The sequence below is a fragment of the Chinchilla lanigera genome, unplaced genomic scaffold (genome assembly GCF_000276665.1).
Source record: "Chinchilla lanigera isolate Chin_1 unplaced genomic scaffold, ChiLan1.0 scaffold00132, whole genome shotgun sequence".
In the NCBI taxonomy this organism is placed as follows: domain Eukaryota; kingdom Metazoa; phylum Chordata; class Mammalia; order Rodentia; family Chinchillidae; genus Chinchilla; species Chinchilla lanigera.
The window spans coordinates 770,978-787,839 of record NW_004955533.1 but is presented as its reverse complement, the minus strand read 5'-3'; the positions used below and the strand labels follow the sequence as shown (position 1 = coordinate 787,839).

Here is a 16,862-nt window from a genome sequence, read left to right as displayed (position 1 = left end):
AAAGATCAACTGCTTGCCTTCCTGGGGTCCAAGCTGGAGCACTGACTGGGTGGAGAGAGAAAAAAGATAGTCCCCCACCTTGGAAGACTGAACTGCAACCCTTAAGCCATGGGCTTCTATTTTTTCATGAATGCTCAGCATCATGTGAACGTAACAGGGAAAGAAAGCCCAATTGTCCCATCTACTTGGTGGTTTTTATGATGCCGAGGGATCGAGGTGGGGAGCAGCCTGCAGACAGAGAGGTGCAGTCTGGGAGGACTTTCCCATGGGAACTCAGACGTAGACTGCCACAGACCTGTAAGCCCGTTCTTCCTTGTGGATACTGCGCTGATCTGGGCACTCCCGGAAGTCGATCTGGGTACTCCCGGAAGTGAATGACCGGGAGGTAGGTAGGTATGTGAGAGGTAAGAGTTGGAGGAAGGCGAGGCGGGGAGCTGTCAGAGGCTATGCTGTGCAGACTGACCGTGTGACGGACAGGGAAGGCAGGCGGGGAGAGCCTTCCAGGGCTGTGCAGAGCCCAAAGGTTTCTACAAGCACAGGGCCCCTGAAGCAGTCATTTGTAAGGGAGGTTGGCTTGTAGGACGGTCTTAGTGTTCCTGCCCCGCTGTCGCCGGCTGGGACTGGTCGGTGGGGCGCATGGCCTCGGCACATCCTCAGGGGTAGAGCTGAAGGGGAGCGACAGAAACACCCTCTCCCTTCCTCCTTAAACCTCTGGCGACAGGAAATACAAGTTGTATATTAATTTTTTTTCCGTTTGCAGTTGTTCATACACAGTGATGCAAAGAATCAAAGTCACTCCAGCTAGGGGTAGCAGGGGAGAAAGTAAGTCTGAATTTTCCAGGGACTGCGAATCCTCCCCTCCAGCCACTGCCTCTTCATAGCGCAGCTTCCAGGCGGGAAATGGATCCCCACCTCCCCCGAGGACTTGGAAGCTGCGGTAATTGCTGTGTACTCAGGGGAGGAGACTCCAAACCTGCCCGAAGTCCCCAACAGTCCCCTGAGCCACTCTTCGCTATCTCTGCCAGGCACTGCTCAGAACCGCTGCCAAGGAGAGATAAAACGACAGATCTACTGTTCACTTAAGCTGCGCACTTAGGAACTGACGCTCTTACTGGGTAAAGCAGGACCCGGAGCCAGATTCCTCATTAGTCAGTAAAAACACATTGGGGAGCTAGCTCTGCCTGAGCGTCTGCGTTCCTGGAGACGTGGCGATTGATCGTCTCTTCATTTCAACTCATTTTGGAGGTCAGTGTAGATCACCTATCAGGGGAGCCTGGCGCAGGCCCAGAGTGAGCAGGAAGACAGATTCGGCTGGGACCCTCTCAGGGCCTCCCACTCGAAGGCCAGTGCTCTTTCCAGTCCCACAGATATTTGATCCATACATTGGACAGTTTACCTGATTGAAGAATATGAATTAAGGCTTGAGGTCTGACTTTGTTTTCTGTCAGGAATTCCGGAGTAAGTAGGAGGTGTTTTCAACCCCAACCTTTGAGGGGCCCCACGCTCTTCCAGTCTCCATTCCAGTTTTCCATTAGTGTGGCTTATCCTCTACTCCTCTGCTGTACCAAAGACCTTTTTTGGAAGGTGAAATTCACTAACATACAATTACCATTTTAGAGCCTAGTGTGGTGGTGAACACCTGTAATCCTGAGCTCAGGAGGCTGAGGCAGGAGGATCGCCATGAGTTCAAGGCAAGCCTGGGCTACATAGTGAGACCTTATCTCAAAAGAGCCAAAAAAAACCCCACAAAAAATAAAATAAAATTACCACTTTAAAGTGAACAACTCAATGGCACTTTGTGTGTAAGTCTCTGAGTTTCTGTCTTCACTTCTTGGGATATGCTGGAGGGAGGAGAGACACCCCCTTCTACTTCCCCTTCATCCTTATGTGAGCTTTAATTGGGTCACGGAACACAATTAAGACAAGACCTGATTAACAAGAGAAACACAGAAAAGTTGAGTTGATACTGAGCGTGGTGACGCACGCCTGTAATCCCAGCCCTTGGGAGGCTGAGGCAGGAGGAGTGTTTTGAGTTTGAGGTCAGCCTGGGCTACAAAGTGAGCTCAAGACCAGCCTGAACTGTGTAGTGTGAGACCCCGTCTCAAAAAAAGATTTAAAAAAAAGTTGTGTTGATTTTACACATACATAGGGCTTTTTCTAAGAGTGAAGTCATGTTGGGTGTGGTGGTGCACGCCTGTAATCCCAGCACTATGGAGGCTGAGTCAGAAGGATCACTGGGATTTCAAGGCCAGCCTGAACTGCCTGGCAAGCCCTGTTTCAAAAAACTTTTTTTAAAAAAATAAAAAGATGGAAGTCCAAATAAACGAACAAGGCAAGATGCTTTTATATTTTGTAGAAAAAGAGTAATAAATCTGTGCAGGACAAATGGTATCGGGACCAGGGTAGTAAATCTAAGGGTGTCCCTGAGAGATAACGGGGGTGGGTGTTAGAAGCTCCTGGAAGTTAAGGCGACTTCAGAGCTTGTTTACTCAGGCACACTGCAGGCAGTTCCCCAGGGATTTCAGCTTGAAACCACCGTCTGCCAACGTGGTCCACTTCGGAGGGCACATCTGCGCCCCTTCAGGGCTTACGAACGGACCGGCCAGGGTGCGGTAATTCCGTCTGGAACTTTTTGTCAGGAGTGGCACCGCTTTACATTCCCACCTGCAGTGTGTGAGGATCCCGATTCCTCCCATCCTTGCATTTACGACTTTCAACCTGCGTTGATCACAGGATGAGGAAGTGACCTCTGAAGCATTTTTTCCTCTTTCACATTGTAAACTTTCTCTTTCACATGCAGCCTACGTAACAACGTGGGTGGAAGGATCCTGAACCATGATGCAAACAGAAAATCCACCGGTCAGGCTATCACCATGGGTCACATCCTGCTCAGCTCTACTGCCGGCAGCCTCAGTCTGCCCGCACAGGCCCCGGGCAAGCCGGCTCCAGGCTGCCCTCCCCAGCCCAAGATGATTGACCAGGAGTTCAGGTACACGCAAACTCTGGCCCAGGAGTACCTGCTGCACGTCCTGCAGGTGCCGCAGTGCGGGGCCAGCCCCAGCAGGACGTCCAGAGTGCTACAGGGTGTGGCTTTCTCAGTGCAGAAAGAAGTGGAGGAGAGCCTGAAGCCGTGGTTGGACAGATGCGATGTGGCGTCCGTCAACGCTGCCAGGGCGATATTCACCCAGGTGATGGAGAAGGAGTTCGAGGACGGCATCATTAACTGGGGGCGGATTGTGACCATATTTGCTTTTGGGGGAGTCATCCTCAAGAAACTTCCGCGAGAGCCGCTGGCCCCAGATGTGGACACTTACAGGGAGATTTCTCACTTTGTGGCTGAGTTCGTAGTGAACCACACGGGAGACTGGATCCGGCAGAACGGAGGCTGGGTATGTGGCCTGGACACTGTCCTCGTCTTTCCTCCTTTCCTCTATTTTTTAACGTGAAATAGGAATTGAGAGTTTCCTTGCCAAGTCAAACGGGGATAAGACACTTACTTAAGCATTTTATTTTCTTTGGTTTGTCTGAAAATTTAAAACCTCCTTTCTGGCTCCTCTGCAATGAATCCTTGATCGTAGGAGCTGGCAAACGTTCCTGTTGCCAGCTTTTCTTCCCAGCACTGTGAACTGCTGCCGTGAGGTCTGGGAACCCACGAAGCAGCTCCCTGGAGCAGGTCAGGGCAGCTGCTGAGCGCTGAGCTGCGCAGTCTGGCATGATGATGCGGATTAGGACAGACCGAGTTGGTATTAGACGCTGTTCCGCGTAGGTATTTATTACGCTGCAAAATGTGGGTGTATTTTTTTTTGCAGGTTCATTACTTGCAGGCTGATTTTTTCTTTCAGCTTTCCTGTAATAACAAATTCTGGGCTGTTAAAGCTTGTTCATTAGCCAGATGTGGTGCTGCATGTCTGTACTCCTAGCACTCGGGAGGCTGAGACAGGAGGATTGTTGCGAGTTTGAGATCAGCCTTGGCAACAAAGTGAGCTCAAGGCCAGCCTGAACTGCATAGTGAGACTCTGTCTTAAAAAGACATAAAAAAAAAGCCTATTGATTAACAAAAACCACAAAACAATGTACTGTGTCACTAACAGGAGCCTTTTAAAAAAGAAATTTTAAATACAAATTCAGTTTATTATCAATGCCTCAAAAAGCCAAAAATGTGAAGGGGCCTCTGTTGGGCTGGCAGTGGAAGAAGTTCAGAGCTGGAGCTGGTGTATGTGCTTTCCTTTCTGCCCCAGTATGTGCTTTCCTTTCTGCCCCACTTAGCTCTAGCTAGCTCTCACTTCTCCCAAGTTGTTACTTGTCATTTTGCGTGCAAAACATGCTGACTGAAGCCCGGCATGGTGGCGCACACCTGTAATCCCAGCATTCGGGAGGCTTGAGGCAGGAGGATTGTTGTGAGTTCCAGGCCAGCCTGAACTTCATGGTGAGACTGTCTCAAAAAAGACCAAAAAAAAAAAAGAAAAAAGAAACATGCTGACTGAATCTCCAAAGAAAACTCGCAGAAGTGTAGCGCTTTATGTTTTCTTCTTTGTGACACAGGTTCTGCTATTCTGCAAGGTCTCAAGCTGCTGGGCTCGAGTGATCCTCCTGCTTCAGCTTCTAGGGTAGCTGGGAATACAGGGCCATGCCACCAGTCCCAGCTAACAGATTTTCCTCCTTTTGTGTGTGTAGGGTGCGGGTGTTGAACCTAGAACCTTTTGCTAAGCACGCACTCTGCCCCTGAACTACGTCTTCAGCCCTGTAGTACTTTGTTAAGAATTTATTTATTTGTAAAAGCAGTACATGGTACTTATTTTGCAACTTCTTTTTCAATCAAAGCCACTTAAAAGAGTCTCTTGAGTCCGTCACGCCTTCTGTTTTGTGTAAATGCCATGGAATAGCAGCCTTTCTAGCTGATGGGTGTTTAGGTGATTTCCAGACTTTGCGATCACAAACTGTCTCCGCGCAACCCTCCCTTGTGTGTGCACATGTGCGCGTGCGTCTTTTCTGGGGCAGATGTTGGATCACAGGACTGTTGGGTCATGGCGTGTGTCTTCGGGACCCTTGTCCTCCAGCCTGGCCCCACCGAGTCACGCTGCCTCAGCAGCTTGTTAGAGCAGCCAACATCTCCCGCTGCTGCGCCGCCAGTGGGCTAATGGAGACCCTTCTCACTTAACCACTGAGCTCAGCACCTGCAGCTCCCTTGTTGATGAACTGGTCGCTAAGTGAGGACTTGTACATAGTACATTATAATATTCAGAGCAAAGAACTGGTCTGGGAAACTCCAGCGTGATGGCTTTGCTTTCATTTGCATAACTCTTACATGCAGTACTGTGAGGTATAACAGAATATAAAACCACAGTACTGTACTGTGCAGTACAATCAGCAGAAGTTACAGTCTGGTATAAAGAAGGTGTACTGTACACAGATAAGGCATTGAAGCCCTATAAACACAGGTACAGCACTGTACAAAGGAAAAGATGCGCCGTAAATCCGAATAATCGTTAAACAGGAAAAGTCTGTATCAGGTTGCAGCAATCTTTTGTAATTTCTCCAACTTGTTGTTTATCTTGTACTGATTCTTGTTTCCTTCAATACTAGTAGCAGGGTTATACATCTTTCCATATTGAATATCTTTTCATCTGATTTTTAAGCACTTGTAATGCTTATTTAGGGAATTACCTGTTCATAGCTTTTGCCCATTTTTGCATCATTTTGGTTTTTTCTTATTGATTTATAAGGATTCTTTGAATACTGTGGATAAAAATTATTTCTGTATATAGCAGATTTCTTCTAGCTTGTTGATTATCTTTCAAAACTATAGCTGTCTTCAGTTGTTATGAATATTTCGATACAAAAAAAGTCTGATGCAAGCCAGGTATCCATGCCTATAATCCAAGCTCCTTGGGAGGCTGAGGCAGGAGAATCTCAAGTTCAAAGCCACCCTGGGAAACATAGTGAAGACTCTTCTCAAAAATAAAAAATAAAAAGTGCTGCAGATGGATGTAGCTCAGCGCTAAGGCCCTGAGTTTGGTCTCCAGTACCGCCGTAAAAAGGGGAAACAGATGTATTAACCTTCTACTTTGTGCCACTTCCCTTTGAGGAACTTCTTGCCTAATGATGCGCCTTATTAGAACCCACTTCGTTCTCAGTCACCTAGAACACAGGAGGAGTGGGGGCGTGAAGTGGTCTCCTGCCCTGTCCAGACTGCAGTCTCCTGCGGGGAGTCCCGGGGTGAGCGTGGCGTGGCCGGTGTGGGGATGTGAGCGCTCGCCCTGCAGCACACACACTCATCCTTCCTGTCCTGTGGGTTTCAGGCTCCTCCCAGCTGAGGCTCGAGGCTCGGTGGGGCCAGAGTCAGGCTTCGAGACCTTGGGTCCAAGCAGTCACAGGGCTGTGTAGCTCACTGGAGACACTGATTCTGCTAATTCAGCATCAGTGTACACAGCTGTGGCAAAGTGATAGTTCTGCACGTTAGTAGTTTGGTATTTATTTTCATTTTGAAACCAAGTCTTGCTAAGTTGCTAAGTTGCCGAGGCTGGACTCACACTTGCAGTCCTCCTGCCTCAGCCTCTCAGAGTGCTGGATGACAGGCACATGCCACCATGCCGGATGGGTGAGTTTATTTTTGAATGATTCGTTTTATGGGAAATGCATGATCGCACGCCACTGCTGCTAGAGTCAGTGGCGCACAGGAAGAGAGGGGCATTGCACAACGTTATCACCAACTTCTCCTTCTCATCCTCCTGAAAAATTCTCCAAAACCACTCCGCATAACACCCGACACTGTAACCTAAGCCCGTCTTTACAGTGTTTGCGCCTGGAGACTTAGTGCAGACTTCTGGGCGGGGAAGGCGGTGTGGGAGCCCAGTGTAGACCCCGAGAGTCAAGTCTGATTCAGACAGATCTGGGTTCGTTTCCAGGCCTGGCGCTGGTCTCTGTGTGACTTGGAGGAATTGTATCGCTTCCCTACGCCTGCTCCTCTTTGGCAAAGCGGGAGGGTGTCACATCCTACTTCCCGGACTCGTCAAGGATCCAGTCAGTGACTAGGTCAAAGCACCTGGCACAGTTCTGCAACCGCACACTCCACACAAGTGTGGGGAGGTGCTCACAGCCAATAGTGGTGTCGCCTAGCTTCCGCTGAGAGCGTCTGACTAATATATTTAGGCTCCATAAATTATGTGACCAACTAAGCTAGATGTTAGTCGCCGCGTAAGATAGATGCGTGGGAGAGAGAAAGGCCAGCATGGCCAAGCAGGGCTCACGGTTTCTCTCCTTCGTTATTATCAGCTTGAGCTTCTATCCCCTTCTTTCCTTCTTCGGTTTGAGACTCTTATTTCTCTTTTCCTTCCTCTTCCTCATTTCCTACTATTTTCTCCTGCCCCCCCCCGACCTGCTGGAAGTGCTAAAGAGGAAGGGGCTCTCGGAGGCTCAGATGAAAGGACTAGTGCCCTGCTTGGAGGACGGCTCTTGAAAGCCACTAGAATGTGCTGTGGTAGTTGTAGTCCCAGCTACTGGGGAGGCTGAGGCAGAAGGATTGCTTGAACCCTGGGGTTGGAGGACAGCATGGACAACATAGTGAGACACATGTCAAAGGAGAAAAGGAGGAAGGGGGAGAGAGGGAGAGAGTGTGCCTGAGATGAAGCGCACGCCTCTCCTCCCTTGGGGTCGTGCTTCCGTTTGCCCCCTCCCTCTGGGGTGCAGCGTCCTCCTGGGCCTGTGCTGTGGGTGGGAGGAACACGTGGCCCCTGGCTCCTGCAGGGGAGTCGGGTCTTCTGAGCGCATCTCTGACCCGGGGCTTGGCGAGGGCCTCTTGTGTGGAAGACGACCAGCACACCGGGGTCATGGGGAGACTGAGCGCTGGAGCGGGAGACTGGCTCTCGGTTCTGGCTTCCTGGAGGGGTAGTCTTGGGGACGCTGCTGAGGTTCCCTGTGACTCAGAACCCGTCCACAATGTGGATGGTGTGTGATACGGCATCATAACATGCCCATGGCAGTCAGTGAGGACCACGACACCTACCTCAGAAGGGGGCGAGAGGCCAGAGCGCGCTTCTGTGAAAGTGCTTTGTGAACCGTCAAGGGCTTCACAACCGTGGGGTTATGTGGGAAATTCCGAAAGGTCTAAATATGTAATTTAAAAAATTCTCTAAATGGCAAAAGAAAGCCCCTTTGAAAGTAGGGATGTACAGAGCGGTGCTTTCCAAGTAAGCAGAACATTAGAGCGAGGGTCACAGGAGGGAGGCTGAGAGGTTCTCTCCCCTTCCTCCCTCCCTCCCTCCTTTCCTATTCCCTTCCAGCCTTCCTTCCTTCCTTCCTTCCTCCTTTCCTATTTCCTATTTCCTCCCTCCCTCCCTCCTCCTTTCTTCTTTCCTCCCCTCCTGCTGTAATAACAGCCGGGACAATGGAGCCCAGGGGAGTGGGCAGGCTGGGCGTCCAGACCCATGTAGATGACAGATGAACCAGTGATGGGGGAGCCTGTTAGAGACAGTTCCCAAACTGCAACTCCAAACATACCTATTTACTGCAAAACACCAGCACCACAATGAAGCCTGAAAACCGAGGTTTTAGTTTAGAAAAAGTGACTCATACATTAACATCTTTCGTCTTAAAAACAAGCAACAGGCGTGCCCTAGGCTCGCCACCACGGAAGCCGTTCACTTTGGCAAAGGCATCTGCAAAAGGTAGAAAGGCCTGGCGGTGAGGTGATGCGATCTCAAATACTGACATATATCCTTTGGCTGAACACGTTTGGGGGCCGAATTCTTATCTCTCAAATTTCAACTCGAGATTTAAGATCACCTACTGAATGTCAAGGAGAAGCGGAGTCCAGGTGAGGCAGAAGTGGGCGACACTGACACAAGAGTCAGAAAAGCCTTCCACTGCGGCCCGGGGGCGGCACCCTGGCTCTGGGACCAGCCTTGGCTTCAGACCCCGGCCCCTCCAGCGCCCGGCCCCTCTGACTCCCGCGGCCCAGATGTGGCGCCAGGCTGTCCTCCTCCCCATGGCCCGTGTCCACAGCCTGCTGTCGCTTTCTCTGCCCCTGCCCTGCTCTGCTGTGATTGTTTTCCACACAGTAGGCAGAATGATAGTTTAAAAAATAGGAATCACATCGTGTCCTAGCACTGGGAACAAAATACAAAGTCCCCACCTCTGCACTCTGAGCCCTGCCTCATCTGGCTTCCAAGCACTGCCCAGGGCTCATTTTCTACGCTCTAGCACCCTGCATAAAGCGCTGCATGCTCCGCCCCAGGGCCTTTGCACTTGCTCCCTCCCCTGTCTGGAACAATCTTCCCCTGGAGGTCTGCGGGCTCTCTGCTTCCTCACTCAGCTCTCTGCCCAAGGCTGCCTCCTCCAGGCCTTCCTCCATGGTGGCTGGCGCACTGCCTCTGTCCCCATGCCTGCGCCCCCCCGCACCACAGCCTTCCCCTGAGCTGTCACAGTTCACGTGTGTCTGCTAGGCTGGTGGTCATCTGCTCCGTGGTGGTCACCGCAGGCCAGCTGGGGCCGGGAGCCCACGTGTCTCCACCCTGGGCCTGGGGAGCAGGCGGCGGGGGTGAAGAGCCCTCAGAGGAGCGTGGGGCTGCTGTCTGCAGCAATGGGAGTGACGGGTCTTTGAGCCATTCCGGGTTGGCGTCCTCTGTCCGCTGCTGCTGTAGCAGAGCACTGCAGCTGCGGCACGTGATAAGGGAAAGAGCTCTTATTTCTGGAGGCTGGAACGCCAGGTCGGGTGCCTCTGGCCGCTGTGCAATGCGGAGGGGCGCGTGGCGTGGGGAGGGAAGGGGAGGAGAAGGGGCGGGCACTGGGCTCCCCTTTATAACTGACCTCTCCCGCTGACCGTCTTAATCTATTCGTGTGAGCACAGCCTCCACCCCACCGGCTCGCTCTTTCTGTTTTTTTGGAACTGGGGCTTGAAGCCGGAGCCTCCTGCATGCAAGGCACGTGCTCAACCACAGAGACATCCCCAGCCCTTGATAGTTTCTATTGTGAGACAAGGCCTCACTAAGTACCTCAGGCTGGCTCCAACTTTCAGTCTTCCTGCCTCAGCCTCCTGAGTGTCTGGGCTTACAGGTGTGTGCCGCCACACCTGGGTCAGACATAGGTGTTCAAAATATAGGCCAGCCCCATGAGCCATACACTGTTTCAAATTAATTTATAACCTATAGTTATAAAACATTGTCATCAAAAATGGCTTCCAGCCCCATGCCCTCCGTTACTTTAACGAATGAAGGAACTGTGACAATAAGACCCTAAGACTATCAGCTCTTCAGAGCCTGCCCTGGGCTGGAATGGGGGTTCTGTCCAGGGTGTACATTTCCAAGCAAGCACCAGAGGGACTGGAACAGCGTGAAAGTAACGTTATGAAATGTCCCTCTGGAAAACACTGGCGATGGGGCTGGGGATGTAGCTCAGCGGCATAAGCGCTTGCCTGGCAAGTCTGAGGTCATGAGTTCGATTCCTGGTACCAAAAAAAAAAAGAGAGAGCAAACACTGGCAAGTCCCACAGCCAGATAGCTCATAGCATGACTAAAAGCAGAAAGGGAACCCACGTGGTCTGGTGACCTTCGGAAGAGAGTGGAGCTGTCCCTCCGCGGCAGGGAGAGTGGAGAGCGGGCCATGCCCGCTGGGGAGGGCTTGCGGGCAGATTGCCCAAGAAAGCCCTCGGGCTACGTGCGCAGAGCGGGTTCGCATCCAGCAGGGCAGACAGCGCCCTTGCTCCTCTCCCCTCCCGCCTGGGGAAACACCCAGGGTTTTCCACGCACTTGGCGTGGCAGACACTTCCTTCCTCCCCTTCCTAGAATCTCCTTAGCCCCATGTCTGCCCAGGGCGATGATTTCTTCTTTCTGTGACGGTGGCCGAGGTCTGCTACGCTGGGGTGGCTAGCATGTCGTCGTTCTAATATGCATCCACCGTCTGAAGAAAGAGTCAGGCAAGGAAACGAAGCACACGATTCAGTTGTATGAAGATGAAAAGGCTGAAACTCCTAGTAAAAGAGCAAGAGTAGGACAGTTATTACACACACCGTAAGAGTTCATTTCAGTGTAAGAGAAAGTCCTCCACCCTTTTAACAGTTAAAAAGGAGAACACAAATCATTACAAGTATGCGGAAAACATTACTAGCAGCTAAGGAGATTGGCATTTCAACACAGTGTTGGTTTTTTTTTAAGACTGATTAAGTTAGGCCCCCCCCCCCTCTTTTTTCGGTCTTTTTGAGACAGGGTGTCGCTATGCAGTTCAGGCTGAGCTTGAGCTCACTTTGTAGCCCAGGCTGGCCTCGAACTTGCAGCGATCCTTCTGCCTCAGCCTCCCAAGTGCTGGGATTACAGGCTTATAGTCGTGCGCCCCGCGCCGGCTTAAATTAGCCCCTTAATGCATAGGAAATGCTCAGCATTATTTGGGTCCGGCTCCCTCTGCAGATAATCGGAGGGCGTGACTCTGCTCCGCAGGTCCTTCTGGAGAGCGGTGTGCGCAGACAGCCTTCCTCTCACGCCCAGCTGTTGTTTAACGCCTGCGCGGAGTCTCAGGGCGGTCAGACTCAGGGCGCGGAGCGTGGGTGGCAGCCTGGCCTCGCGGGGCCTCTTCTCCAGGACAGGGCTGTCATTTTTGCTGATTGCAGCTTTGTGTTCTGTTATCCATCACAACTCTGCGTGTAAGAGTTACCCGAATGAGCCAAAGTCCTCAGGCGGGAGTTTCCTTTGACCGGTTCCTTGTTCTCAGCGGCGTAGTGTGCCTGCTGCACAGTTCCTTGTTTAGCGGCAGACTCATTTAACGACCCGGCACAGGACTGGACTGTCGGTAGGTGAGGAGGGCCCGTGTCCCAGGAGGCAGGAGTGCAGTGGGTGCACTCCCATGGTGCACCGTTACAGCCTTATCGTGAGACCGTTTTCCCGAATACAAGGGTTGGGGGCAGGGACCCCACGGAGCTCAGTGTGGAAGCGTTACTTCTAAGGGTTAAACTGCACACAACCCACATGTCTAACAACCAGCAACTGGCTACGAAAGTTATGTCACATTAAATTAGCGGAATTTTCTGTAGGCCTTAGAAATATTACCTGGCATACGCAAGGCGATGTTGAAAGTATTTATAGTGTAATCACGTGCACCCCAATTGTAATGGTATGTGATGCACCCTGTGAGGGTAGTGGCATTAACCTTTTTGCATTTCAAAGTATTTTTTTTTCAAATATGCTCGTTCCAAAAATATTTCCTTTAACGACGCAGTTTGGAGTTTAAGGCTGTTATGGATGTTCCTTGCTTAACAATCGAGTTGTGTTCCTGCGTCCATGTTGTTAAATGAATCTCCCGCTAAACGAGGAATTGTGTAGCAGGCACGCTATGCCGCTGAGAACAAGGAACCGGTCAAAGGAAACTCCCGCCTGAGGACTTTGGCTCGTCCGGGTAATGTTCACACGCGGGGCTGATGGGTAACGGGACGGGAGGCTGCAGCCCTGCACAGCACAATCAGCAGACATGACAGCTCTGTGCGGTGGAAGAAGCCACTGAAAGGCCACGCTGCCACCCACACTGCGCGTCCTGCGTCCCAGTGCAGGCCCTAAGCCCAAGCAGCGGGTCAAAGACTGAGCAGTCTTTAAACGGATGGGTCGTCAAACAAGCAACGTCCGTCAGTAATAACATGTGTACAGATAAGGATGCATTTTCCTGCCAGTGATTCAGGAGTATGCAGAGGGTGCTCAGGTCTGCCGGTTTCCGGGAGCAGCAGGCTTTGGTTAAATCGAGCGACTCGGGTCCCAGGGAAGCCTAACGCACGCCGCATGCTGTGGTTTGCGTCCCCTGCCGACCGCACGCTGAGGGGTAACTGCCACTGTGGCGGTGGTAAGCGGAGTGGGAGCCGCTGTGGTGTTTCCGTGCCGCGGGGCGGACCACAAATTCAGGCCGGTCTGGGCAACCTAGCAAGGCCCTGTCTCAAAATAAGATGAAACAGGCTGGGGAGGTAACCTAGTGCTCCCTGGGCTCAGTCTCCAGCACTAAAAACAAACAAAAACTGTACCTGGTCTCACAGAGAGTGAATCGTAATAGAAACAATCCACTTTTTCATAGGTTCAAATGGCTGGGTCTGATTGGATTCGTTCTGCCTCCTCGTACTTATCAGTACAATAGTTTATAAATCTAAGTGAATTTTAAGTGCTAGACACTTGAAAGATGGAGATTAGGCCCTCCACCCTCTCAGCCTGTGTCTGCTGCAGCTACCCGCTTTCCCTGAAAGTAAGACCTAGCTGGAAAATAATCAGCCCTGAGAACTAGAGATCGGAAATGCAGCCCAGGCAGCTTCTCCTGCCTCTGAGCCCCTTGCTTGGTGGCCGCTGGGGGTCACTGTGGCCATGGGGTAGCTGAGAGCAGTCTAGTTAGGGTTAGGATGGGAGTACAAAGTGCTCCCTGGACTTCGGAATAGTATTTTAGGGACATTAAATATAATATATTAGCTACATCTTAAAATTATTTTTGCCTATTTCTTTTTCCCTTTTAACACGAGGCCGTGGACAAGGAAAGCCACGCGTGAAGCTCCGGCGTGCCTCTGTGGGACCCTGCGTGTGTGCGGTCTGGCTCTGGAGGTGAACAGGAAGAGGGAGGGTCAGCAGCACAGCACAGAGAAGGCTGACTCCTCGTACTGCACCGTGAACGTGTCTGCGCTTTCTTTATTCCAGAAAGCCTCCTTGTCACTAATTTAAAATTAAATTTATTCTCTCTTAGGAAAACGGCTTTGTGAGGAAGTTTGAGCCCAAATTTGGCTGGCTGACCTTCGTGGGAGTTCTGGGACAGATCTGTGAGATGCTGTCCCTCCTGAAGCAATTCTACTGATCGAAAGGACTCTGACTGTTGAGAGAGCTACTGCCACACAGGCCCTTCCTCCTCAAAGCCCTCACGATGTTTCCCGACTGTCCAAAGCTACGGACTTCTGTCCCTCTTTTAATAAATTAATTGTCTCTGTATGTGATTTGCGTCTTCATTTTAAGTCTGCCTGGAACTTGAGCAGGAGGACACGGCGTGGCCCCAGTGGGTGTCGGAGTAAGGGCCGGTGCCCAGGAAGGTGGCGTCTCTCCCACCCCTAGAAGTCTGCGCTCTCCCAGGAAGGTGGCGTCTCTCCCACCCCTAGAAGTCTGCACACTCCCAGCATGCCAAGGTCGCTGTGCGCCGCCAGGCCGGACCACATGGCCGAGACCCCTGCCTACCTCCTCCCGGGCTGGGCCCTGTGCACCCACCCCATCCCCGCTGCCCGGAGTCTCACCCCTTCCCACCACCCGCATTTCACTGCCTGGCCTGCTGTCCGGAGCTGATGGATACAGCAACCAGCTGTGCAGTGCTGGGCTCAGGGAATGCAGCCCGAAGTCAAGGCCTCACAAGCAGCCTCCGAAGCGGAGTTCCCGCCTGACCTCTCCTCCCTCCTGCGCCACGCGCACATACACTGGAATTCCTCCCCCCCAAGGCAGGTCATGGAAACCAGGACTCCTCCGCCCCAAAGCCAGACACAAGTCCCGGGAGGGTGACTCTGACCTTCCTCCACCTTTTGGTGTGAGACTTGGCCATGAAGACACTCTCAGGCTTGGCCTACTTGATGGCAAGTCCTAGGACGCCCATCCCGGAGGGGCTGCCTGGCCCCGCAGGGAGGAAAGTGGCACAGAGAGGCTGTTGCCAGGCAGGTGCGGGTGGTTTTGCTCAACTGGGGTGGAAGTCGCTGACTGGCAAAGTCCCCCTCCATTAGCGGCTTGGGCCTTGGGTGCCGTGGCTCTGGCCCTGCGTGGCTCCACACCCCCAGCCTGCCTCATGCATCCTGGGAAAGGATTTCGGGTGGTAGCGGCTGTCCCTGCCCAGTGTAGCTCCTGACAGTGGGGAAGGGCTGGGGCTGAGGCGGTAGGAAGGGTCTGTGGCCCAGGAAGCCGTGGCTTATTATGAAGTCACAGCTGAGATGAACTACTCTGCCATGGGCCAGGGGCTGTGTCTGTGGGAGTGGGGTGAGAATTCACATTTTCTCTTACCTCTTCCTGCCAAGGGCCTTGCTTGCACCGACTGCTTTTGGTGTTAACTTTTTTATTTTTTTTTGCCTTTTTGAGACAGGGTCTCTCTGTGCACTTCAGGTTGGCTTTGAGCTCATTTTGTAGCCCAGGCTGGTTTTGAACTTGCAACAATCCTCCTGCCTCAGCCTCCTGAGTGCTGGGATTATGGGCATGCGCCACTACACCCGGCCTTCGTGTTAACTGTTTTTCTCAGAGCTGAGTGACAGGGATGGACAGTTACGGGCAGATACAACAGGAAGGACGAGACCATTACCTGGAATGTACTTACACAAGAAACCACAAAACCTGGGTTACCCCTGGTTGCCTCTTCAGCCCCATGATGTTGGGAAACCAGTGACTTCTTCTGCTTTGGGGTGAAGCTTGGTATTGAAGCCAGACCTCACTGTGTGTTTTATGAATTTACTTTTAGGAAAAGAAAAGTTCTGTGAGTCTTAGCTCTTTCCCCATTGCATCTGTACAAATTAAATTGGAGCAGACCATAGACCTAAATGGTTGTTGAAACTATACAACTTCTTAGAGAAAATGTAGGAGAAAAGCTTAACGACTGTGAAATAGGCAAAACTTCCTTAGAACATGAAAGGTCTGAATAAGAAAAGAAAGAAAAATGGGGAAAGATTTTAGAATTCATCAAGCCCCATTACTTGGGAGGCTGAGGCAGGAGGATTGACGCGAGTTTGAGGCCAACCTGGACTAAAGAGTTCAAGACCACCTGAACTGCATAGTAAAACCCTGCCTTGAAAAGACAAAAAAGAAAAAAAAACATCAAGAAATTTTAAAATCTATTCTTAAAAAAGACACCATTAAGATCTCTGACTTTCTCTCTCTATATATATATAATATATATATATGATAAGATAGCTATACTATTAATTTCTCTTAGTTCATTGAAAAGAAAGGTTTGTGCTAATATTGTTTGGACAATTAAGTGCCTGCATCTTGTACTCTAAGTAACTAACTTAAAGATAACAATATGCAATGTATTAACCGTTGTTACTCTATTATTTTGTTTTGAAATTTTTTTCTTTAAAATAAAATTTTTTAAAAAATCAACAGAAAAAAGAACTCTGACAGGGAGAATCTGAATTACGTAAATAAATCTATAGAAAACAAAAGTCTTGCTGAAGAGAGGCTGTAGAGTGGGTGACAGTATGGGCCTGTTAGAACCTGAAGAGCTTGTCTGTGAGTTCACACCCACACGCTTACAGCTCAGTGACAGGATGACCTTCACCCTAAGTTCTAAAATGAGCAAAAAAGCAGGGTGTGGTGGCGCACGCCTGTAACCCCAGCACTCGGGAGGATCACCATGAGTTTGAGGCCAGTCTGGGTTACGTAATGAGTTCAGGGTCAGCCTGAACTGCACAGCGAGGCCTTGTCTCAAAACAAACAAACAAAATAAATAAATAAATAAAATGAGCGTAAGACCTGGGCCTCTGCAAAAGCGTGCGTACAAAAGGTCAGTGCACAGGGAAGGAATGCGCCACACCTTCAGTCATGACGGAAATGCAAATTAAAACCACAATCAGAATCAGGCATCCGTGGTCCTGTCTTTTCAGGAGGCTGAGGCAGAAGGATTGCTTGGGCCCAAGAGTTCAAAGCCAGCCTGGGGAACATGATGAAACCCTATCACAAAGAAAAAAACATAAAAAGAACTAAACCAAAACCAAAACCAAAACAAGTGACCACTGTATATCCTCAGAATGGCTAAAATGGGCAAATGTGAAAACAGCCCAACTTTGGGGAAAATTCAGAGAAACTGGGGCACTTACATACTACAGGGACAGTGTAAAACTGTGCAGCTACTTTGGAAAATGACTTGGAAAGTTTTTATAAAGTTGTATATACACTCAGGGT

General features: G+C 50.7%; 1 protein-coding gene across 2 annotated transcripts; it reads left to right on the top strand.

The window, feature by feature from the left end:
• Positions 1-2,799: 2,799 nt before the first annotated feature.
• Bcl2a1 (BCL2-related protein A1) lies at positions 2,800-13,928 on the top strand. 2 transcript variants are annotated; one of them, XR_001232042.1, is made up of 3 exons: positions 2,800-3,389; positions 13,472-13,550; positions 13,690-13,782. XR_001232042.1 is itself a non-coding variant. In XM_005410388.2 (2 exons), exons 1-2 carry the CDS (start codon positions 2,874-2,876, stop codon positions 13,795-13,797), a joined length of 624 nt encoding a protein of 207 aa, XP_005410445.1. In that variant the 5' UTR covers positions 2,803-2,873; the 3' UTR covers positions 13,798-13,928. The 2 variants fall into 2 exon arrangements, 1 of the variants encoding a protein (XP_005410445.1); XM_005410388.2 differs by lacking the exon at positions 13,472-13,550 and having other exon boundaries at positions 2,803-3,389; positions 13,690-13,928.
• Positions 13,929-16,862: the final 2,934 nt, after the last annotated feature.